This window comes from Sminthopsis crassicaudata, chromosome 5 (assembly GCF_048593235.1).
Source record: "Sminthopsis crassicaudata isolate SCR6 chromosome 5, ASM4859323v1, whole genome shotgun sequence".
Taxonomy (NCBI): domain Eukaryota; kingdom Metazoa; phylum Chordata; class Mammalia; order Dasyuromorphia; family Dasyuridae; genus Sminthopsis; species Sminthopsis crassicaudata.
Window position 1 is genome coordinate 238,355,104 of NC_133621.1, and position 24,488 is coordinate 238,379,591.

The 24,488-nt window shown below is 32.2% G+C and overlaps 1 protein-coding gene across 9 annotated transcripts in view; it reads right to left on the reverse strand.

Moving 5' to 3' along the window:
* The window catches only part of DNM1L (dynamin 1 like), a 54,508-nt gene that overhangs the window by 10,771 nt on the left and 19,249 nt on the right, over positions 1-24,488 (reverse strand). For 5 of the 9 annotated variants that reach the window (XM_074270583.1, XM_074270582.1, XM_074270579.1 and 2 more), the window contains 10 exons: positions 12,097-12,143; positions 11,737-11,808; positions 10,988-11,074; positions 10,494-10,656; positions 8,728-8,848; positions 7,923-8,054; positions 6,265-6,471; positions 5,357-5,477; positions 4,919-5,074; positions 673-762 (listed from right to left, as the gene is read on the reverse strand). In XM_074270583.1, the coding sequence (XP_074126684.1) occupies positions 673-762; positions 4,919-5,074; positions 5,357-5,477; positions 6,265-6,471; positions 7,923-8,054; positions 8,728-8,848; positions 10,494-10,656; positions 10,988-11,074; positions 11,737-11,808; positions 12,097-12,143 (1,196 nt within the window). Of the gene's footprint in view, positions 1-672; positions 763-4,918; positions 5,075-5,356; positions 5,478-6,264; positions 6,472-7,922; positions 8,055-8,727; positions 8,849-10,493; positions 10,657-10,987; positions 11,075-11,736; positions 11,809-12,096; positions 12,144-13,933; positions 13,973-24,488 lie in introns of all 9 variants that reach the window. The other 4 variants (XM_074270581.1, XM_074270580.1, XM_074270576.1 and 1 more) reach the window with 1 other exon arrangement.

The following is a 24,488-nucleotide window of genomic DNA, read 5'->3' on the forward strand; positions in this document are numbered from 1 at the left end:
AATATATCATAATATACTAGTATATAATGATATATAATATAAATAATAAGATATGCATATGGTATATGCATAAACTAAGATAAAATATAGTTTCTCAGTAGAACTAAGTTCTTGTTGAATAATACGAACGTTAGCAATACTGGTTTATGTAGCCCTGTTTATCTAATATATATATATATATATATATATATATATATATATATATACTAGAACTAAATTCTTGTTGAATAATATGAATGTCAGCAATACTGTTTATGTAGCCCTGTTTATCTAATGTGTATATATATATATGTGTGCATTAGATATGTATATATATATATATGTGTATATATACACACACACACACACACACATATACACACACACACACACACACATATTAGATAAACAGGGCTACATAAACAGTATTGCTGACAGTCATACTATTCAACAAGAACTTAGTTCTAGTGAGAAACTATATTTAAGCTAACAAAATTACAATTTGAAAAGAAAAAAATTGAATATTTGATCATTTTTCTTTATATTAAACTTGATTTTAATAAGTTATTAATTGAAAGCACTAGTCTTGGTTAAATTCCTTATTGTAAATAAGATAATTTGAAAGAACTTGAACCACTCAAAAAAAGATTTTTTAAAATACCAAAAATCCTAATTAGTCAAGTAACAGCTTACCATTTCATTTGTAACTGGTAACCTCTTGCGAAGAAGACAAGTAACTACTTCAACTATGGCATCATGAAGTTTGGGAAACCTCAGCAATTCCTAAAATCAAACACAGGAAACAAGAGTACAACCATGAATTCCCATGGTCTACAGAAACATCAAATTAGGCACAGCATTTCTTTAAAAAAAAAATTTTCCAAAAGGAGAGAGAAAAAAATCTAACTTCTTTCCTCTAACCACCCACTGAGACTGCAAGGGGAAAAAAATCCTATTACAAAGACATATAAGGCAAGCAAAACAAATGACCAAAGTGGCCACATCCCCCAAAATGTTCAGTCTGTCAAAAGATGAGTATCATGTTTTTATCATGAGTCCTTTGAAATGTGACAGCTCCTAAGATTTCCAAAGTTGATTGTCTTTACACTATTGTTGTTATTAAATTGTTCTGTCAGCATATTTCATTTTGCAACAATTCATATATTTGTACCCATATTACTCAATTCTTCAAATATTCCATTCACAATCATAAACTTGTTTAGCCATTCTGGAATTATAAGAACCTCCTAATTTCCTACTCTTTGCTACCATGGAGCTGCTAGAAATATTTTTTATGTATGGATCCTTTCCCTCTTAGGAAATGTAAACTGAACTTTAGTTCAGTCTCACTGAACTAAAGGGTTTGACCAGTTTAATAGCTTTTTGGAAAAAGTTCCAAAGGCCCTTCAGGAAGCTTTCATCAGTTCACAACTCAACCATATTTTCCCACAGCAATTCCACTTTTTTTTTTTTAAATCAACTTTGCCAAACTGGTAAATGTAAGATGGTAGTTTTAATCTACAATTTTAAAAATGGAATTTCCCCTCCTAGGTTACATGTCAAGTAAATTTTCAGCATTCATTTCCTAAATTTAAATTTTATTTTTAAAATGGCTTTTAATTTTCAAAATATATGCAAAGATAGTTTTCAACATTTACCCTTGCAAAACTTTAGTTTAGTGTTCCAAATTTTTCTCCCTCCTTTTCTCACCCTAGACAGTAAGTAATCCAATATATGTTAACATGTGCAAGTCTTCTTCAAAAAGTTATCAAACAGTGCATACCCTTTAATCCAGCAGTGTTACTAGTGGGCTTATATCCCAAAGAGATCTTGAAGAAGGGAAAAGAACATGTAGGTGCAAAAATGTTTGTGGCAGTCCTTTTTGTAGTGGCTAGAAACTGGAAACTGAGTGGATGCCCCTCAATTGGAGAATGGCTGAATAAACTGTGGTATATGAATGTTATGGAATATTATTATTCTGTAAGAAATGACCAGCGGGATGATTTCAGAAAGGCCTAGAGAGACTTACATGAACCGATGTTGAGTGGAATGAGCAGGACCAGGAGATCATTATATACTTCAACAATAATACTATAGGATGATCAATTCTGATGGATAGTGGCTCTCTTCAACAATGAGATGAAACAAATCAGCTCCAATAGAACAGTCATGAATTGAATTAGCTACACCCAGCAAAAGAACTCAGGGAAATGAGTGTGAACTACTACATAGAATTTCAATCCCTATATTTTTGTCCGCCTGCATTTTTGATTTCCTTCACAGGTTAATTGTACACTATTTCAAAGTCTGGTTCTTTTTGTGAAGCAAAATAACTGTATGGATATATATACATATATTGTATTTAACATATACAATACATGTATTTAACATGTATTGGTGGTCTATCTGCCATCTGGAGAAGGGGGTGGGGGGAAGGAGGGGAAAAATTGGAACAAAAGGTTTTGCAACTGTCAATGCTGGAAAATTACCCATGCATATATCTTGTAAATAAAAAGCTATTAAAATATATATATATATAAAACCTCACACTTAATACTTCCTAGTTGTGTAACACTGGGCAAGTCACTTAACTCCAACTGCCTTGCAAAAAAGAAAAATAAACAATTCTCTCCTTATCTGCTTTCCTTCTTATTCCCACTCCTCCCTTTCTTTTTTTTCTTGTTTCTGGGTTAAGTGAAATACATTTCTGCACCCCAACTCCTTGTTTATATGTGTATTCTTCCCTTCTTTGACCAGTTCAAACAAGAGTGAGGTACACTTGTTCATTCCCCACCCCATTCCTCCTTATTTCTTAAGCCTTCTACTTGCAGGGACTCTAGCCTTGCAGTCATGAGGACCTGAGTTCAAATCCAACCTTAGATATTTAATACTCCCAAATAACCTTGGGCAAATGACACCCCAATTGCCTACCAAAAAACAAAAAAACCCGCAATCTTCTACTTGCACATCCCAATTGTATAAAATAATTCTCCTTATATCTCTCCTCTTTCCTTTCACCCCATATATTGCTCTTTCCCTCACTTTCCATTCTTTTTTTTTTAATTAAAAAAAGATCATCAAAAGTTAATAGAACCTCACCTCTCCCAAGCCCTCCCCTTTGACCCCTGCCAATAATAAGAGTTCTGAGGTAATACATGTTATCTTCTACACATAAGAATATAAAGCAGTTTGTCTATGTTTAGTATTTTGTGACTGCTCATATTTACCTTTTTTCCCTCCTTTCCTATGTTTGCATTCAAAGTTTATACACTTTTGATCTTCATATCAGGAATGCTTATAAGTTTTTTTTTTACTGCATTAAATACTCATTTTTGCCCCTGAAGAATTATATTGTTTTGTTAAATTAATATTCCTTGGCTATAAGCCTCTTTTGTTTGCCTTCTATCATATAATATTTCAAGTTCTTTGCTCTTTGATGGCTGTTACATCATATGATCTTGACTGTATCCTTGGAATTTGAATTCCTTCTTTCTAGTTGCCTAGAGTATTTTAAAATTTGATTTAGAAACTGAATTTGGGTTGCAACATTCCTGGAAATTTTCATTTTGAAAATTTATTTTAAAAGTGGGTCCTTTGTATTCTACTTGCCCTCTTGTTCTGAGAGTTCTGGGCACTTTTAGAATTTCTTGAAATATGTCAAGGCTTTCCTATGTATTTCAGTTCAATGATTGTTAAATGATTCTCTTCTTGATCTGTTTTCCAGTCAGTTGGGGTTTTTTTTCTTGTGAGATAACTTAAATTTTGTTTTTCTTTTCCAGTCTTTTGACATTTAAAAAAAAATCTCATGGAGTTATTAGTTATTAGCTTCTGTTTCATCAATTCTAGTTTTCAGAGAGTATTTTCCTTTTAAAGATAAAGAAAAATGATCTAGCAAAACTAAACAGCATATAAACTGAGTAAGAATTTATAATCTTTCACATTCAATGTGAAATTACAGCAAATTAGAGAGGAGTAGATTTTTTTCATCTCTTCTGGGTCCAACTGCTTTATTGTAACTCACAAATTGTTTGGCTTTGGTTTTTGGCTTAAAGTGGTTTTTGCTTTCCTATTTTCATTGTTGTACATTATTATATTGTATTCTTGGTTTTGAACCAATAAGTCTTTCCATGGTTCTCTGAATTCTTATAGACTTTTATTGTGATATAGTAATACTCCATTACAATCATTATTCCCAATATTTAGCCATTCTTCAACCAAAGGATGTCAATAATCTCTAATTCTTGGCTAACATTTACATAGCACTTAAGGCTTCCATACATATCATTATCACAGTTTTGAGCAGTAGGTACTCCATTTCACAAATGAGGAAACTGAGGCAGATAAATGTTAAGTGACTTGTCTGGTTCAAATATCTAGTATGTGTTTTAGAGGGGGTAGCTTGGTAGGACACTGGATAGTCAGAAAGGCACTTAAGACACTGGACAAATTTTGTTTATTTAAGTTTTCCTTATCTGTAAAATAAACTGGAGAAGGAAGGGCAAACCATTTCACTATCTTTTGTCAACAAAATAGGGTCATAAAGAGTCAGACACAACTGAAAAATGTCTGCGTGTCTGAAGCCTACTGTGCATTCAGTTATTCTTGATTATAGGTCCAGGCCTCTTATCTACTGCTCCATCTAGTCATAAGTGCCATTATAAGAATTTTCATACATATAAGAACTACCTTTGTAACTACCTGCATGCAGCATGTTGAACAATGGGATTCCTCTTAAGTCTGGAATTTTAAACTTTTTTAAAAAATTAAAATCTCAAACTTATTGTCAGAAGAACTATATTAATTTATAAATCAGCATATTTGTTTTTTATTATAACCCTATCTTGTCCTTATTCTACACATCAAGCGTCCTAATTGTAGATTGATTTGTGCTTAATTGAGTCTCTTTACTAATGATGCTGTTTAAATGTACATTTCTTACCTGTGTACTATAATTGCTACAATGCTGAATAATTCTTTGCATTTCCTCATGAACAAGCTCCACACAACGAAGGCTGGGCTCCTCTAATCGTTTGATTTGTCTCTTCACTAATAATTCAAATGAAACCTCAGGTACAAATAAGGCAGGACGGGGCCCCTGAAAAAACATTTTATTTTCCAATGTAATTTTAATTTAAACATGATATGATTCAATTGTTAACATGTGATTATGATCCAATTGTTAATATGTCTTTTACCTATGTAATTGTTAACATCTCTTTTACCTATGAAAAGAAAATATATTTTTGATTTTTTAAAAATATCAAATGAAAAGTCTAACTATATTATATTATGCATGAGTGTGTATACACACACCCACACCCACCAACCCCCTTCTGCCTCATTTTGAAATATGCTTTACATTTAAAAGAGTACTCACAGTAGCATTTCTAATGGCAGTCAAAATATCAATTGTATTAAGGCCACCCAGTGGGTCAACAGACTCTAATGTTCTCCCAAAGGTTTCATGGAAAATATAACATATTCTAGCACCACCACATCTGGAAAGCCAAGGCAAATAATACTAGTATTAAAAAAAAAAAATGTTAAGACTTCTTCCTTTAAATCTGTAATATTCACTATGTTTCTGACACATCTATAGGTAACAGAGAAAAAAAGATCATTTACAAGTTCATTCATTAAATTTGTTGTGGTTGTTGAATTATTTTTCAGTTATGTCTCACTCTTCATGACTCCATTTGGGGTTTTCTTAGCAAGAACACTGGAGTGATTTGCATTTTCTTTTCCAGCTCATTTTACAGATGAAGAAACTGAGGGACCCAGGATCACAAAGATAGGAAATGTCTGAGGCCAAATTTAATATCAAGAAGATGAATCTTCCTGACTGCAGGCCTGGCACTGTATTCATTGCATCATATAGCTGCCCTCATATATGAAATATACCTTAATATGGAGATCTTTCTCTTATTTCACAGCTAAAGAACTTAAAAGTTAATAAGCCCACCTGCATAAAAATTTATTAGCAACAAAATAAATCCTCAAATTCTTTTATTTTAATCCTATATCAATTAAAATAAATATTGAGGCTTAATTTCAATAAACTGTACACAAGCTATGCAGAAATACTTATTTGAAAGGCAGCATGTTGTAATACAAAGCAAGTTGTCATCAGAATCACAAATACTTGGGTTCAAGTCTTACCTTGTGACACTATGGCTGTATGAATAGGGGAAGTAATTAAGCTTTTCAGTACCCTAAGCAACTCTCTAAAATTATAAAAGTACACTAGAAACATTTCCCATATTAATGACATAAGTTTTTACTTACAGCTCAGAGGTCTCTATATATTTTGCAGTTCCTTCAATTGTGTTACAATATTCTGTAGCAAATTTAGTAATTAGCTGCAATAAAGTAGCACTCTTGTCATCCACAGGTTCACCATAGCTATTTAGGAGAGATTGGTACTGAGCAGCTAAAACATTTATTCTTGTTTTCAGTTCTGGCAAGCAATCCCTAATGTGGTGCATCAATAACCTAGATGAAGAGAATATGAGTTATGGAAACAGTGCACAAAAACTTGAGATTATCAATGATCTCACAAGGCACAAAAACATGTATCACATAAGTCAAAAGTGTACTGAACACTAAAAGACATCAAACATTTATATCAAAATGGGGAGTGAAAAAAAATTAATGAAATTCCTCAAGCACGATTCACTGTTATATTATGGCAAAATAAAAATGTACATATTTTAACCGGATTCAGGGGATCCAAAGTATTAAGAATTAGAAAGGCACCTAGAAGAACTACCTCTTAAGCTAGGCTTTGACTCCTGAAATCATTCTATTCATCACTTTTCTAGAATCAACATCTATTGCACACGTAGTCTAGGCTAGTTTTTCTTAAAAAGAGACTTAGAAATCATCCTCAAGATAAAACTGATCTAAAAGGAGTGTCAATTCATTAAAATCACTTCCTGGTCACCCTAAGATATAAAAAACCAGTAAAATGATCTACGATACTGATTCGGAATGGACACATATCCCACATAGTAATGTGGGAATATGGGTACCCAATGAATCAAAGACAGTCCAAATGATGTAATGTTTTACTCTGATCCCAAACCCAAATCACTCTAAGCAACATGAATCAGGCTTGGTCCATATGACATCCCTATAATATCCCAAATAACTAGGGATGTTTTAACTATATATTACTATATAAACTATATATGACTATAATATATACCCAAGATGGAGGACATAAGTAAGTATACTGCCTAAGCTTTCTCCAGTTTCCATCACAATCAATATTAAATCAAACCTCTGAATGGATTCTGGAGTGGTAGAACACACAAACATTTGGAGTTTTCCAGTTCTTAAACTTGGAAGAATTTCAGGAAAGGTCTGTCTCACTTAAGGCAGTGAGGAATATGGCCTACCACCAGTATAGGGAGACATGTCACAGGAATCTAGCGCCAAAGTAGCAAATCTCTTTGCCAAAGTACATCAATATTGGCCACTCTGCCTCTGGAGCAGAACTCAATTTTTAAAAATGAGCAAAAAGAGCCCTGACCATTGAAAGATTCTATGGCAACAAGGAAAGTAAGAATACAAACCCAGAAAAGGAGAGCAATGGCAAATTGCCTACATATGAAGCCTCAAAGGGGAATCTGAACTACTTTCAAGTTCAAAAGCTAAAATAAAGAGAAGAAAAATGAGGGGGAGCCTTTTGGCTTGAAAAAGGAAGCACAAACAAGAAAATAATATTCACACACATGTATTGTACCTAGACTATATTGTAACACATGTAAAATGTATGGGACTGCCTGTCATCAGGGGGAGGGAATAGAGGGAAGGGGGGATAATTTGGAAAAATGAATACAAGGGATAATATTATAAAAAATATATATATAATAAAAAATTAAAAAAAAAAAAAAAAAGGAAGCACAGAAATTAAAGAAAACTTAAATAGGAAATGTTACCTATTCAGTGTCCTAGCAAGATATTTTGTTCCATTTCTATTAGCTAACGATGGGTATTTCTTTTGAAGAAAAGCATATTCATCACGGATAGAATCAGATACACACTTCTTATTGTTAATATCCAGTTGGCTCCTACAGATTGAAAGTAACAAATTTGTTACAAGAAAATGCTGTCAAATTAAATTAGTCTTTTTCTTACTTTAAAAGTGAATATATGAACAAATCATTCATCATATATATATATATATATATATATATATATATATATATATATATATATGTCTTCTCTTTGGTCAGCTGACTGAATAAGGAGGTCTGGTTGATGATACAGAATAGAGTAGAAATTGCTGAGGTTTGAAAGGACATGAAAGACACCTAGCCCAACCCTCATGTTATTTATGAAGCAAATTGAGGCCTGAAGGTTAAATAACTGGCCCAATATCATACAATTAATGAATGACAGATACAAACTTAAATTTCAGTTCTCTTCATTCCTACTTTAATTTATTTTTTTAATATCAAATTTGTCCTTAAATCATTTTATTCCTCTACCATAGGGATTCTTATGTACTTGTGATTAGTCCTTTTCTATTTATTAGTCCTTTTCTATTTAAAGCAAAAACAGAAGCACCTCACAATACTCACTTCTTTATTAAGAACACAAATACAATATATGAGAAAATATATTTTTAAAATTTGTTTTTAGAGAAAATATTTTTAAATGCATCTCAAATAGATTTCAGAAATAAAGCCTTTAATTGAAACCAAGATATTATAATTATAATCTCCCTCCCTACTGGCTTACCTATTTACCACTCCAATTATGCCAAGTTTAACTGGTATAACTCTTCCCATCAACACATCCATTGCATCAGTACCAGCATCCATGAGATCTAGTTTAGTGATAACAGCGAGAGTTCTACGACCTAATAAAAAAAAAGAAAATATCCATTAAGGAATAATCACATGTTGAAATATATCAATCCAAAAACTAGAGCTAGTCTTAAAAAACCCAAGATTTAAAAACACATGCATAATATACACAACTCCAAAATGAGGTTTCTTCTTTAAAAAGTGAGCCATGGAAGATATATTCAATAATAGCATTCTTTCAAAACAAGTATAATGCAATCAATTAAAGAGTGAGTCTCAAAAGGATATGAAATGACGTTAAAGCCACAGAATTTTTAAAAATTAACATTTAATAATCTATAAATATTATTCATTAAGTCCCTTGTTGTAAAGTACGGGGGCTAGCTTGCCGGAGGACTTCTGGGTCAGCCAGAGTTAGGATAAATCAAAATCCTTGGTCTTTAAGTGGAGAAATGAAGGAGGCAGGCAAACTGCCAAGAGGCTTGCCAAAGATCTCTCCTGGATTCTGGAGTCCTGAGCCTCTCTCCTTCTCCTCCTGTTGCTGCCAAGTGTTTCTGATCCTCTCCTTCCTTCCTCCAATCCTTGCCTATGATTATCTCACTACCAAACATTCAGCAAGCACCAAAGGTGAGGAGAACCATTATTCAAATATATGCCAAAAGAGTCATTGTCTCACATCAAATAGGTAGCCTTAAGTGCTCTCTTGCCTGATTCAGAGTTTCAGCCCTCTATATACCTTGTTTCCTACCAGACAGGGAAATTAGAAAAATCCACAAATTAAGATTCTGTTTATACAAAGATTGATTATATTTTAATCAAACTATACTAATATTTTCCTTTCTCAAATCTTTCCTGAAATTCTCTTCACTTAATTGAACATGTTTATTGCATATACATTGTATTACTTTCCGTTTAGGGGAAAGGGTGGGAGGAAGAGAGGGAAAAAAATTTGGAACACAACATTTTACAAAGATGAACGTTGAAAATTGTCTATGCATATGTTTTGAAAATAAAATGATACAATAAAAAGTAACTGAACAAGCAAAAATGAAACAATATGCTAACATTTAAAATTACAAAGAATACACGTTAAAAACAAACAAACAAACAAAAAAAACAACTTCCTATTGCTATTCAGGGAGAAAAATCTATGCTTAGGTACATTTAGATCTACCAATACAGTAAGATTCTGTATCAGTATTAGCAAAAGAAGTTATAGTCATTCTTTTATAGTTTTAGTGATTTTTTTTTTTTAAGTCATTCTATACAGTAAGAGATAAAGCACTACTGTGAGGACATAATACAATTGGGATAGCATTTCAAAAACCCATGACATATTAAGGTACTAGAAAAAAAAAATCAATGTATTTCAAATAAAGGCCTAATGTCTTCTCTGTGCATTCCTATAAGCTTTATATCCCTGCATTCATAGAATATGCTAGACACATCATGTCGCTGATAATCCTGTGACCATCAATTTTCCTCAAAGAAATAGAAAAGAAACCCTAAAAGTAAAACATTGTATTTTGCATTTTTATTTAAAAATAGCAAACAGAAACAATTTTAATTTAAATGCACTACTTAATTTATAATTAGTACCAGTAGCACTAGAAAACAAAAACTACTTCCTCCTTCCTTTTTAAAGGCATATCTCTGTTTCCTTTCCCCACCAACAAATTACACACTTTTATTCCTTACCATCTGGATCTACCTCTCTTGAAATTTTAAGAGCCTCTGATGTTGCCATATCTGTATTAGCAGCAGTGACAGCCAGAATAATGGAATTAGGGTTACTAATGAAACGAAGGATGAGTTCTCTGATTTGAAGTTCAATATCCTTTGGCTGATCACCTACAGGTACCTAAACAAAACAAAGGTGAAAGAGAATTACAATAAATTCCCTTTAAATAAAATTCTAAAAGTAATTTTAAAAATGACACTTAAAATTTGCTAATGTTTGTCTGAACAAGAAGCAAATGGAACAAAAATCAGTATCATAAGCATGAAGACCAAATTCTTATTAGTCGAGATTCTAACAAATTACCCAAATGGATTCTTGACCATGTATATAAAGAAATATAGCTAAAGAATGTAGAATGTGAACACTGTTTTTAGGACCACTACATAAGACAAAAATGCCAATTAATGGGTAACATCCTACCCACAATGAAATAAGCAAAATTTTTGCTTACCTTTGTCATACCTGGCAAATCCACAAGAGTCAGATTTACAACATTAGGTGAAAAAATTTTAAGATGAATGGGTTCAGGACTGACCCCCTAAAAATAAGTTGTTTAAAATATTACAATTAATTAAGTTATAAAAATTATCAAATTAACATATAGAGAATGAATAATTTAAAACTAATTATTCCATGAATATGCACACAGAATTAAATCACATTATTCATATTTTACTTTTTTTACATATTTTTACTCATATATTTTTACATATATTTACATATTTTACTCAGTCAGAAAGCCTTTTCTGATGCTTCAAAGATAATTATCAGCATGCATAAACCATACAAATTATTTGCTGCTCTACAAAGACAGTGATTTCTCTTTGCCACCAACAGATTTTGGTTGAGACCATGTATTCTCTTTTCTCTGCCTCCTTTCCCCAACTCACCAAATGTCTTAGTTCATCATGAGTAAGGGACTAAAGTGCCTAAGCTGTTCAGTCTTGCCTTGAGACATGACATTTTCATTATCTTGAAATGCCATTCCTTCCCATATCTTCTTTTTTCCTTAATCAGTTTCAAAACTCTTGTCTGTGAAGCTCTTCCTAAACAACTATCTAGTAAAAGTATAAGTACTTCAAGAAAATAGAATGCATTCCTAATATATACATTTCAGGGGTTTAATTAAATATTTGTTTTCACTACTTCTATTGACAATATCCAACCCTAAAGAATATTTCCAGCCTCAAAAATTCGTACCTTATTATTTCCTGAAATCCTCTCTGTTTCATTTTCAATTTCTTGTCGAATTTCATCAAAATCAGTGTACAGCTAAAACAAAGTATTAAAGTTAAAAAACTTAAATCTTTACAAAGATTTAGTAAAAGACAAAGTATGAACTGGGAAATCTTTGGCAAAATCTTGGGGTATAGAAACCTCAATTTGTTGAACAAGATAATTTAGTGGCTTTAAAAAAATCATTTCAAAATTATATACCAAATAACTAACACCAAAAACTCAACTAAACACTTTTCACTATGAAAATAAAAAAAATTTAAATATTACTAAAATGCAAAATGATTCCCGATTCCCCAAAACATATTTGTATTGTCTAATTACCTTATTTTTAGTATGCAGAAATTTACCCCACTCTTCTGCTTGAATACCTGAAAACAAATAGTCAATATTTTAGAAACTACTAAAAATAATTCTTTAGTTTCAGCTAAATAATTTAAAAAGCCAAATTCACGTAATTATATTTATCTACAATAATATGTAATATACTATTTTTCCTATAATATTTGAGTACCAAAAAATAGTTTTTTTGATTTTGTTTTTAATTATTGTTTTAGTCTAAACCTGAGATATCTCATTGGTACAGAGAAATGAGAAAAATCTCAATGAGAAAAATGCAGATCAGTAATTGTTCTGCAATTGAGTCTTAGAAAGTTGGCTGTTTTACTAAAAGACTATATGACTTTCCTACAGCCAGTATTGTGACATCTCCAGAAGAATAGAAAACTTAAATCTACAACTTCTTAATTATGAGGTCTGCTCTCTGTATACCAGCATCCTGATAAAATATAATGCCTTCTGAAAGTTAAAGATCTGTCATCTATTTCAAAATTAGAAACTGTAGGTAAAGAAGATATAAAGGATATAAAAGGCCTGTAACTCACAGGCCTTCTTGTCGTTTGAAGTCTGCATCTGAGTCACAAAAATATTTTCCTTCTGGTTTATTTTTTTAATAGATATTTATAGGAAACTATCAGTTTAAAAAAATCTTTAAACGACTTTCTCTTATAAAAATATTTAATTTAAAGCTTAATTCAACTAAACCAAGAGTGTATGATAAACATATCTACACATATAATAAAGCAAAACCTCAACAAGAAAAGAGCATGAGCATATATATTTTTCATTCATCTATAAATTCTGATTTCTGTTAGCTACTCAGAAATTTGACTTCACTTTTTAAGTGAAGAACTCCATATTTTGAAAGTTCCCTAGTCTCCACCCCACCCACCAATCTCCATGCCAATATAAAATAGCCTCTAAAACAAATTTCCCCCATTTTAATATATTTGATATAAAGCCAGGGGTATAGGGGTGCACAGGGATTGAAGGGAGGGTAGATATTAAGCAGAAGCAGAAAACAAGACCCAGGTAATGGTCCACTTTACAGATTCAAGATATTACTTAGTGTATTAAAAAAAAAACCTGTTGTTACTCTGGAAATTCTTCCTATCTCTTGAGTACAGAGATTCTGTTTTCCCTAAATTTTCCAAAAAGGACTAGACTAAGCAACAATTTGCAGGTGATACTATTGAATTTCTTAAAGAGTTGGCTATAATAAACACTCCTAATTTTTCCAACTTAAGACTGCTTTAAAATGCTAAGTATTAATGTAAACATACAAATAGAATTCAATACATTAGAAGAACCAACTTGAAAGAGGTCTTTTTACAATATACCTAAAACCAAAAACAATTTTATCACAGTAAAAGTCATATAAAATATTACAGCTAATTAAGATTTCCTTTAGAAGGAAAGGCAAAGAATAGCTGGGAAAATAATGATCCTCTCTCATTAGTGAAGTGTTTAACAACTTGAAAATGAGGTACTCTCTTTCTTATAAAGTCACACTGGAAAACCCTGAATAGATGGGAACTTCTATCCCAGGAAAGAAACACCTTTATTTATTATAGCCTGAGTTTATTTTTTAAATATATTAATCATTATATTTACCATCAAAAAAAAAAAACAAACAAAAAAACCCTACACTTCTTAGAGGCTGATACAAGCCTAAAAGGTTATAAGAATCACTAAAACCTTAAATCTATATAGTAGGAAAAAAAAAAATTAAGAATGCATACACAGGTGGTAAAAATATTCAAGCACACATGCAGGTTTATAATAGAAAAAGAGGGGACAAAACCAAGTGGATAAAAGAAACCTTTGGAAAGGTGCCTTGGATTTTTCCATGTTGCAGGGTCTGCAGTTAAAAAAAAAAATAGCACAGAATGGTAAGTTTAGCACTTACTGCTGAAATTGTATAGCATTTTATCAGATGTACAAAAGTATACCACATTTGAAATTGTACATATTATTCAATCACTCAGAAGCTAAAATAGGATGTTTTAACAGATAGGAAAAAATGAGACTTGTGTACATATGTATTACATATGTGTCGATATGTTTATATATATGTATATATACACACACACACGTGTGTATATATGTTATATATAGCACTCACTCTCAGCTCTAGACATTTTCTTGGGCTGCCCCCCAAGCATATGAAATGCTCTTCCTTGTCTTGTCTTCTAAGCCAAAGTTCATAAAAAAATAAAATTTCATCTTTAATAGAAAGCCTTTTCCAACACCTTTTCTCTTTTAATTATCTACTACTACTATTTATTTTGTATACACCTTATTTGTTCATATTTGTTGCTTGTTGCATCCCATCCTCCTCGTTAAGAAAGTGAGCTCCTTGAGTCCAGGAACTATCTTGCAATTAATAAATAAATAACTGGTGATTAATAATAACCAAACATTTCTTATAATATGTAACTTAGTCTATTTTTTTAAATTACTAGACAGGATTATAGATACTTAGAGGTGGAAAACACTGGTTTAACCTCTTCATTTCATTGAGCAAGTATATAAATTTAAGTGGTACTTAGATAACAGCAGAGAGGGCTTTACAACAAGGTTATCTGGTTCATCAGGTCAGTGGTCATTAGGCTACTTCTTACTTGGTTAAATATCGTAATACCGATATTAAAAATCCACTTCTATGTGGATTTAAACATAGGTCTTAAGTATGCTATAATCTATACCACAAATTTCCTATCAAAGCCTATTTTTGGTATGGGGGATGAGGAAGAAGTATAAAAAAGAATTTTCAGAACTTAAATAACTGATAAAGGATATATCCTTTTAATTTTTAAATTAAATTTAAATAAAAATTTTAAAATTTATTAGTATTCTTTTCTAATGTATTAATCACCTTCCTATATACCTCTTCCCAACATTTCTCCCTCATAATAAAGAAATGTATGAAGTTAGGCAAAACCAACCAACAGAACAAACTTTTTTGGAACATTCTGGCCACATTCCATTATCACTTAGTAAGTTCAGTTGCCTTTTTTGTGTTGTTTTTATTTTGCATTATTCTTTAACATTTTGTCTAAAGACCTTCCAATTCTATTTATTACCAGAAAAAAAAAAAAAACTTGTATAATTATCTAATCATTTCCCATGTTTCTCTAAATTCCTTATATTTTATCATTTTATGACATATTATAATATGTTCACATGGCACAATTTATTCAAATATTCCCTGAAAAACACTAACATTATTTCTAATTTATGCATATTTTGGTGTATATATATATATAAGCTTTTATTTTGTCTTGACTTTTTGTAAAGAGGAGTTGTTAAATAAAAGGATAGCATTTGTTGCATAATTGCAAATTATTTTCCAGAACAATTGATTCAATTCACACTTGCACAATGTATTGCAGAGAAATGATTCTTGATTTTATGTGTGTCAATTCTCTTACATATCTTGGAAATTATATTTGATTTATACATTTTCCTCTATTCCACAACTATTTTCCTTCCAACTGCATTGACTTCATTTATGCTAAGGCTTTAAGATGTTTTAAAACCCAAAACTGCTTATTTGTTCTTTTATGAAGTCTTTCTCATTAGGTTTCACTAAGTTATTTTCCTCCTACTCTTTAAAAGGCACTTCAAAGAAAAATAAATAAAAGGTGCTTCCTTCCATTCCTTGAATTTTTAAAATATATTCATATTTAAAGATTTAATGTTTTATACATTGAAAAAAAGATAGTTTAATCCTACTTTCCACCAAGCTGCCTTCCAATTTTCCTAACAGTTATGAATGGACTCTTTTCCTCAGAAGCTTATGTTTTCTGACGTCTTACTTGTATTCATTTGCTTGCTTCTTCTATTCCATTAATCTACTTTCCTAATAGTCTTTTCGTTAAATAATGGATTTGATCATCATTACTCAAATAAGGGCTACCTAAAAGTATAATTTGAAATTGATTAATGATATCTTTATTATTAATTTTTTCATTATTTTTCTTGAGATTCTTAACTTTTATCCTTTCCAGATGAATTCTGCTATTTTGTCTTGTTCTACATAAAACACTCCTGAAATAGTATTTTTATACCATGAAATCTGGAAATAAAATTGAGATTCTATTGTCATTTTTATATTCATAAAACTTAGCCCTTGTATAATGAAACTCTCCAATTCTATGTGTTCTTCAAGCAAAGTAAAGAGTATTTTATAATTCTATTTATAGAAATCCTAAGTGTGTCTAGATATGTTAACTTCTGGGTATTTTATGCAATTGCTAATTATTCTGAATAAAATTTCTCTTATCTTTTCCTCCTGAGTTAAATGCTAATGATCTGTGAGTTTCTTTTGCATACTGCTACTATTCTAAAATTATTTCAATTTTTTCATTGAATCATTTATGATTGTTCTTTTTCTTTTAGTTTTCAACATTTACTTTTATAAAATTTTGATTTCCAATTTTTTTCTTTTTCCCTAATTGCTTCTTATCCCCTCCCCAAGACAGCAATCTGACATAAGTTATGTGTATAATTACATTAAATATATTTTCCACATTAGTAATGTTGTAAAAGAAGAATCAGAAAAAAAGGAAAAAACAAGACCAAAAAAAACCCATAAAAGTAGTATATTTCGATCTGCATTCAGACTATATAGTTCTTTCTCTGATATGTATAGCATTTTTGGAACTGTCAAGTCACTGCATTGTTGAGAATCTATCATGTTGTTGTTAATATGTACAATGTTCTCCTGGTTCTGTTCACTTCACTCAGCATCAGTTCATGTAAGTCTTTTCAAGTTTTTCTGAAAGCAACCCATTCTATTGTATTCCACTATATACATATACCATAATTTGTTCAGTTATTTCCCAACTGATGGGCATCCCTGTGATTTCCAATTATTTGCCACCACAAAGAGAGCTGCTTTGAGCAATTTTGTATGTGTGGGCTCTTCCTCCCTCTTTTTAAAAATAATCTTTTCACAATACTTTACTAGTAGAGATAATGCTGAATATGCATAGTTGTTATCTCCAGACATAGCTCCAAGTTGTTCTTTAGGATAGCTGGATCAGTTTACTATGTATTAGAGTCCTCCAATTTTCCCTTTCTATAATTTTAGTCAATCTGACAGATGTGAGGTGGACCATCCAGTGCTGTTTGTGAGTTGGAACATTTTTTTCATATGACTATAGATAGCTTTAAACCTGTTCATATCCTTCATTACTCTTGTTTCTTGAGGAAACTATCATATTGAACAGTTTCCCTCAATGCTGTTATCTGGGCTAAGAATTGGGCTAAGACTTGCTAGGAAAAAGACAGATGAGTTAGAAAACAGATGTTAAAAGTGAATAAATTGAGCTGAGAGGTGAATACTTAGGGGAGATACAGGTAAATAAGTATGGCAAGTAGGTATGTTTGGATCACAGACTGTTGAGGTTAGCAATTAGGTAGGAGAGGTAGGTCAATATTTTAGGATGAGTGGATTTAGATTAAAGTGGATAGGCCTTCTTTGGTAGGAATACATGGAAGAAGCACAGTCTAGTGAGCTATGGCTATCACAAAGACTGACTGAGGTATAATTTAGGGGAGGCAGTGAGCTAGGACTATAGCTGCAGAGAACATGGAGCCTATGTTGGAGACTGGAAACTGGAGGGGAAATAGCTAGGGGAGATGGAAGAGTAAGTGGGGGTACACAGAAGAAGTGGGTGATAGAATATAGTTAGACTTAGCAGATAAAAGGAGGGTAGGAGGAGCTGGGAAGAGAGAGGTGAATAGAAAGTTTTGGTTTCCCTTTGCTTATGCTTATTCCTTCAAATGTCTTCTTCATCTTACTGTTATATATAGCACTTCTAATATTACATTACTCTTATTTTTCTTTTTTTGAGGCTGGGGTTAAGTGACTTGCCCAGGGTCACACAGCTAGGAAGTGTTAAGTGTCTGAGATCAAATTTGAACTCGGGTCCTCCTGAATTCAAGGCTGGTGCTCTATCCACTGCACCACCTAGCTGCCCCCACATTACTCTTGTTTTACTCAGATTTTATTAGAAAAGCTTCTACTGTTTCTCTCCTTTATAAATAATGATAGCTGTTAATTGTAGCTCTATGTTACATTAATAAAGGTTCCCTTTATTTTCAGCTTTCTCTAGAGGGTGTACAGGGATAAAACTCTGAAAAGGTGTGCTTGAATCAGACAACAGAGCACTTACGGCTAATTACCTATTTGATGTGAGATAATGGCTCTATATACATATATTTAGATGAGATGGTGATGTGATGGCTCTCCTCACCATTAGTGTTTGCTGAATGTTTGATGGTGGTAATTGTAGGCAAGATTTGGAGGGTTGAGGGAGAGAAGTCAGGGTCACTTGGTGGCGGGAAGAGGAGGAGAGAGGCTGGAGACTCCAGACTCCAGAATCTAGGATACATCTCTGGCAAGACGCATGGCAGCTTGCCTGTCTCCTTCATTTTTCCCTCTAAAGACCAAGAACTTTGATTGATCCTGACTCTGACCGATCCTGGGAGACCCTCCAGGGAGCTAGCCCAGATATTATAAAGGTGATATTTCTTGTATGTCATTTATGTATCAATGAAGGCCATTTATGATATAATCGTGAAATTTTAAATTGTTTTTTAATATTCTTGTAGCCATAGTTATTCTAATGTTACACTACCTTTTTTAAAAGATAAATCCAATCGGGTCATAGTGAATAATATTTTAGCATGTTACTGATGCCTTGCTACTAAATACTTCAGCTAATATTTGCTATGATATTGCTTCATAGGGTTTTTTTTTTTTTTTGCTTTCTCTCTCGATTTGGGTATGAGAATCATATTTGTCTCAAAACTGGAATTTGGTAAAATGATATATTCCTTTTGCAAAAAGTCTATTAGGAAAGCAACTAAAATATTCATATCCTTTGACACAAAGATTCCATTGCTTAAAAGAAGGCAATAAAAAAAAGCTTCATATTCACCAAAATATAGCAGCATTTCTTACAGTAGCAAAGAAGTAAAAGCAAAGAAAATGCCCATTATTTTAGAAAGTATATGCACATGATAATATGTATAGGGTAAAATATTGCTACTCTACAAGAAACAATGAAAATGACAACTATTATATTAATTATGCAATCAAAGTGAAGTAAAACCATAAGAACACTATATTCAATAACTAAAACAGAGTAAATAACAAAATATTTAAAATGTAGTGCAATGGAATTATGGCTGGGCTTGTCCCTATACCATATACTATGAAGTAAGTTTTTCTTTTTATATGACTTTTTAAAAAATAACTTTTTTCTTATATAAAATTTCATGTTTGTTAAAACTGCATTTTTTTCCTTTTAGCTAATAATCCTCTCTTAAGGTTATGTTGGCAAAAGATACAAAAAAGTTATCCTCTCACCAATAAATATGCTGACATATAAATCTCACACTTGAATTTAAAAAAAAATCTTTTTGGGACAGGAATTAAAAGAACCAAATAGTACAATAAATCTATATTGGTACTGATCCAAAGGTGTCAAACTTCTCAAGAGAAGTCTATAACTTTCCTACTTATTCCCTCATCTCCTCTGCAAATGTTTCAGATTACTAATTTCTTTCACAAAATGTAGTACTAAAAACTAAATATAACATTTCATATCTGGCTAAAGTAGAGCAAAATAAAAATGCAACTATTATTTCCTGTAATTTGTTCAAGATTCTCAATCAGCCTACTGCATTAGTTTCTTTGGCTGCCATGTGATACAACTGATTGATTTTAATCCTTCAAGTCAACTAAAACCCCCAAATTTTTTTCAAGACAACTCTGCCTAATAATTATTTCCCTGGCCTGTACTTATAAAGATTTTTGAAACCAAGTCATTACATTTATATTAGATTACATCAAGCATCATTATTTAAATGGACTACTAACATCTTTTTGCATCTTAAATCTTGTCAAAATCACTCATCAATTCATCATTTATGAATTTGACAAGCATGCCATTTATAACTTTATTCATCATCAATGAAAATGTTTAGTGGCAAAGGACCAAGAACAGAGCCCTGTAAATACTACACTAGTGACAATTCCCTCCAAGTTAACCATGACCCCTATATACAGAGGAAGTCAAATTAATCTGACATGCTGTCTTCATGGAAGTACTGTTTCTTTCCCTTTCTAAATATTCATGAATAATATATTCTATATTATAAAACTTTGCCAAGACTCAAGGTCAAGCTTACAGGATATACACTCTTTCTTTTTTGAAAATCAAGGCATTTGTGGGAAAACAGTGGAGTAGATTAATAAATTTCAAGCTCAATCATAGACTTGAAAAATCAAAAAGACTTAGGGTAGAACTGTGATTCTTTGATTGCAATCCCAGAAGATCCTGAGGCATTAACCTAAGTGGTGTGAACACCTCCAGGCTAGCTCCCCAGAAACACCAAATGGAAAGCCCTGGGCTAAATGGGTATGGATGGAGCATCAGTAGGAATAGGAAATTTCATCTCTGTTTGTGGAGTATGCCTCTGAATCCAGGAAGACTGAGTGAACCTGTTCTAACTGGGAACACCAGGCCTAGCCAGGTATGATGCAGAGACTGGGCAAGAAGGAATCAGCATACCTGATGAGTACAGGGGGGTAGGGATGCTACTGGCTCTGCACTTACAGGAGAGTGGAGTTTTTAGTTTGGGTTTCTGGTCAGAGTGGAAAGCTGAAGGGAAGTTTGAGGCACCATGATTAGAGGTGCTTAAACTAATACTTATTACTTAAAAAAAAAAAAAAAAAATGAACTGGCAAAGAAAGAATATCCCCCCCCCCCTCCCAACTGAAATATATCATGGGAACAGGAAAGACCTAGGTTCATGAACCTTCAGAGGAGGACAATTTAGTAAAATAAGAAAAGAAAAAAAAAAAAAAAAAAAAAAAGCTTCTCCCCAAAGAGAATTGATAGAAGAACTCACAAAAGAATTTAAAAATCAAGTGAAAGACATTGAGGAAAAAACTAAAAGAAAATGTAAAAACCATTCAAGAAAAACAAGATTATGAAAAAAAGTTAGCCAACTAGAAAAGGAGGTACAGAATCTCAAAGATGAAAATAATTCTTTGAAAATTAGAATTGGGCAAGGAGAAGTCAGTGAAGCTATAAGAGACCAAGAAATAACAAAACAGATCATAAAGAATGAGAAAACAGAACAGAATGTGAAATATCTTATAAGAAAGATGATAAACCTGGTGAAGAGATTGAGAAAATATATAACTGGACTGGCACAGCTAGATGGGGCAATGGATAGAGGACCAGCCATGCCTAAAGTCAGGAGAACCTGAGTTCAAATCTGCCCTCAGACCTTTAACACTTCCTAGCTGTGTGACCCTAGGGCAAGTCACTTAACCCCAATTACCTCAAGAAAAAAAACAAAACAAAACAAAACTGGAATGCCAGAAAATTGTGACCAAAAAGAGAACCTTGACATAATAATCCAAGAAAATTGTCCTGGAGTTAGAAATAGAGCATGAGAAAGCATGAAAAGAAAACAGAAATAGAAAAAAATCTACCAATCATCATTTTAAAGAGATTCTTTGTGGAAAACACATAGGAATATTATTGACAAATTTTGAAAACCCCTAGATCAAGGAGAAAATTTTGCAAGAAACAAGGAAAAAAATTCAAATACGCTGGATCATATTTACAATCAGAATTGCACAAAACTTAGTAACAGCTATAATAAAAGACCGCAGATCCTGGAAATCATATCTACTGATAATCAAAAGAATTAGGCCTATCATATCCAGCAAAAATACCTACAGTTTTGAAAGAGAAAAAAATAAATATTTAACAAACTTGCAGATTTTCAGGACTTTCTATCAACCAAACCTGAACTTAACAGAAAATTTAACAAATAAAAGCCAATATCAAAAATCAATTTTAATGACATGGACAAAGTGTGTAAACATACACAAATTGTTATTTTTACATGGGAAATGTATACCATATGTATATGTATATGTTTAAAATTCATATGAACAAGAGGGTAAGCTCAAAAGAAAGACTGGTAAAGTAAAAAAATAAAGTAAAAAGTAAAAATTTTTAAAAAGTAAAAAAATAGTAATCATGTTATACAAATGAGATACAGAGGAAGAGTAAACACACAGAGGCATTAAATGAGAGAGGAAGACTTATAGTTCTGAAAACCTACTCACATCAAAAATATGTGAAATAGGCAACACACATATATACCATAAAGGTATATATGCACCCTCCAAAATCTATAAAGAAATAAGTGGGGGAGAGGGATGGCAGACCAGGAAACAAAGGGTAAGGGAAGGCTCCTTGGGTGGAGTGATAGTAAGGCAAGTTATGGATGTGTGTGTGAGTGTATGTAGGTATGTATATATTTATACATATACATAAATATATCTTTTCCTAACTGCAGCTTGTTTGGGAGTTATGGGGGGATGAAAGGGGAGAAAAAAGAATAAAGTAAATATGGTGTGCAGCAGAGAACCAAAAAACAATTTACAAGAAAAAAAATGGATATCCATGAATATAATTTTACAGACACACACACTTTCTTGATCTAGTAATTTGTTGTAAAAGACAAAAAAAAAAGAAAATCAAAGCATTTTCTTATTTCTTCAGTACTACAGCATACCTTTTCTTTGCCTTTATTTTACCAAAAACAGCTAACTCATCTACCTATCATTTCAGCATCCTAGAATGCAATTTATCTGGTGAGCAGAACTTATCAAGCTAAGTGTTACTTTATCAAATTATCTTTTATTTCAACCTCTCCTGATCAAAAATCATTTTCTTATTAGCACCTAATATTTGCAAAGTACATATTTCATCTGAACAATACTGAGAGGCTGATGCTGGTATTATATCCATTTTTATGTATGAAGAAACTAGGGCAATTATTAAATGACTTGCCATTAAATAACACAGCTAGGCTAGTTAAATGGCTATGTTTCTGGCTATGTTCAAGAACTAAAGTCCAGCATTCCACCTGCTTTGCCACCTTGTTGCCTAAACAGAAAATTGAAGTCACGTTTGCATAATGCCTTCCACTATTACTGTTCTGTCATTAAGCATCAGTCTTATCCCTCCATTGATATAAATAATTTAATAAAGATTATTAAGCACCCACTACATGCCAGGCACTATGCTGGAGATATGAAAACACAGGCACAAATACAAAAAAAATTTCCTAAACTCTTAAGGAACTTATATTCCATCAAGGGAAACTTGATGTATACATATAAATATACACATATATACATGTAAACATTACATACATATTTATTCAAAGTAACTACCAAGTCACAAGAAAAGGGGGACCTAAATGAGGATTAGGAAAGACTATCTGGCACTTGATTTGTATCTTAAATGAAAACCAGAGATTTTAAGAGCCAGGGTTGAAATGGGAATGCATCATGAGATTATAAATAAATTAGAGGAACATAAGATAGTTTACCTCTTAGACCTGTGGAAGAGGAAGGAATTTATGACCAAAGAAGAACTAAAGATCATTATTGATCACAAAATAGAAAATTTTTATTATATCAAATTGAAAAGATTTTGTACAAACAAAACTAATGCAGATAAGATTAGAAGGGAAGCAATAAATTGAGAAAACATTTTTACAAAGGCCTCATTTCCAAAATATATAGAGAATTGACTCTAATTTAAAAGAAATCAAGCCATTCTCCAATTGATAAATGGTCAAAGGCTATCAACAGACAATTTCCAGATGAAGAAACTGAAATTATTCCTAACCATATGAAAAGATGCTCCAAGTCATCATTAATACGAGAAATGCAAATTAAGACTACTCTGAGATACCACTACACACCTGTCAGATTGGCTAGAATGACAGGGAAAGATAATGCAGAATGTTAGAGTAGATGTGGGAAAAGAGGGACACTGATACATTGCTGGTGGGATTGTGAATACATCCAGCCATTCTGGAGAATGATTTGGAACTATGTTCAAAAAGTTATCAATCTGTGCATACCCTTTGATCCAGCAGTATTGCTACTGGGTTATATCCCAAAGAGATCTTAAAGAATGGAAAGGGGCTGTATGTGCAAGAATGTTTGTGGCAGCCCTCTATGTAGTGGCCAGAAACTGGAAAATGAGTGGATGCCCATCAATTAGAGAATGGCTGAATAAATTGTTGTATATGAATATTATGGAATATTATTATTCTGTAAGAAATGAACAGGATGATTTCAGAAAGGCTGGAAAGACTTACATGAACTACTGCTGAGTGAAATGAGCAGGACCAGGAGATCATTATATACTTAAACAACAATACCATATGATCAATTCTGATGGATGTGGCCCTCTTCAACAATGAGATGAACCAAATCAGTTCCAACAGAGCAGTAATGAACTGAACCAGCTACA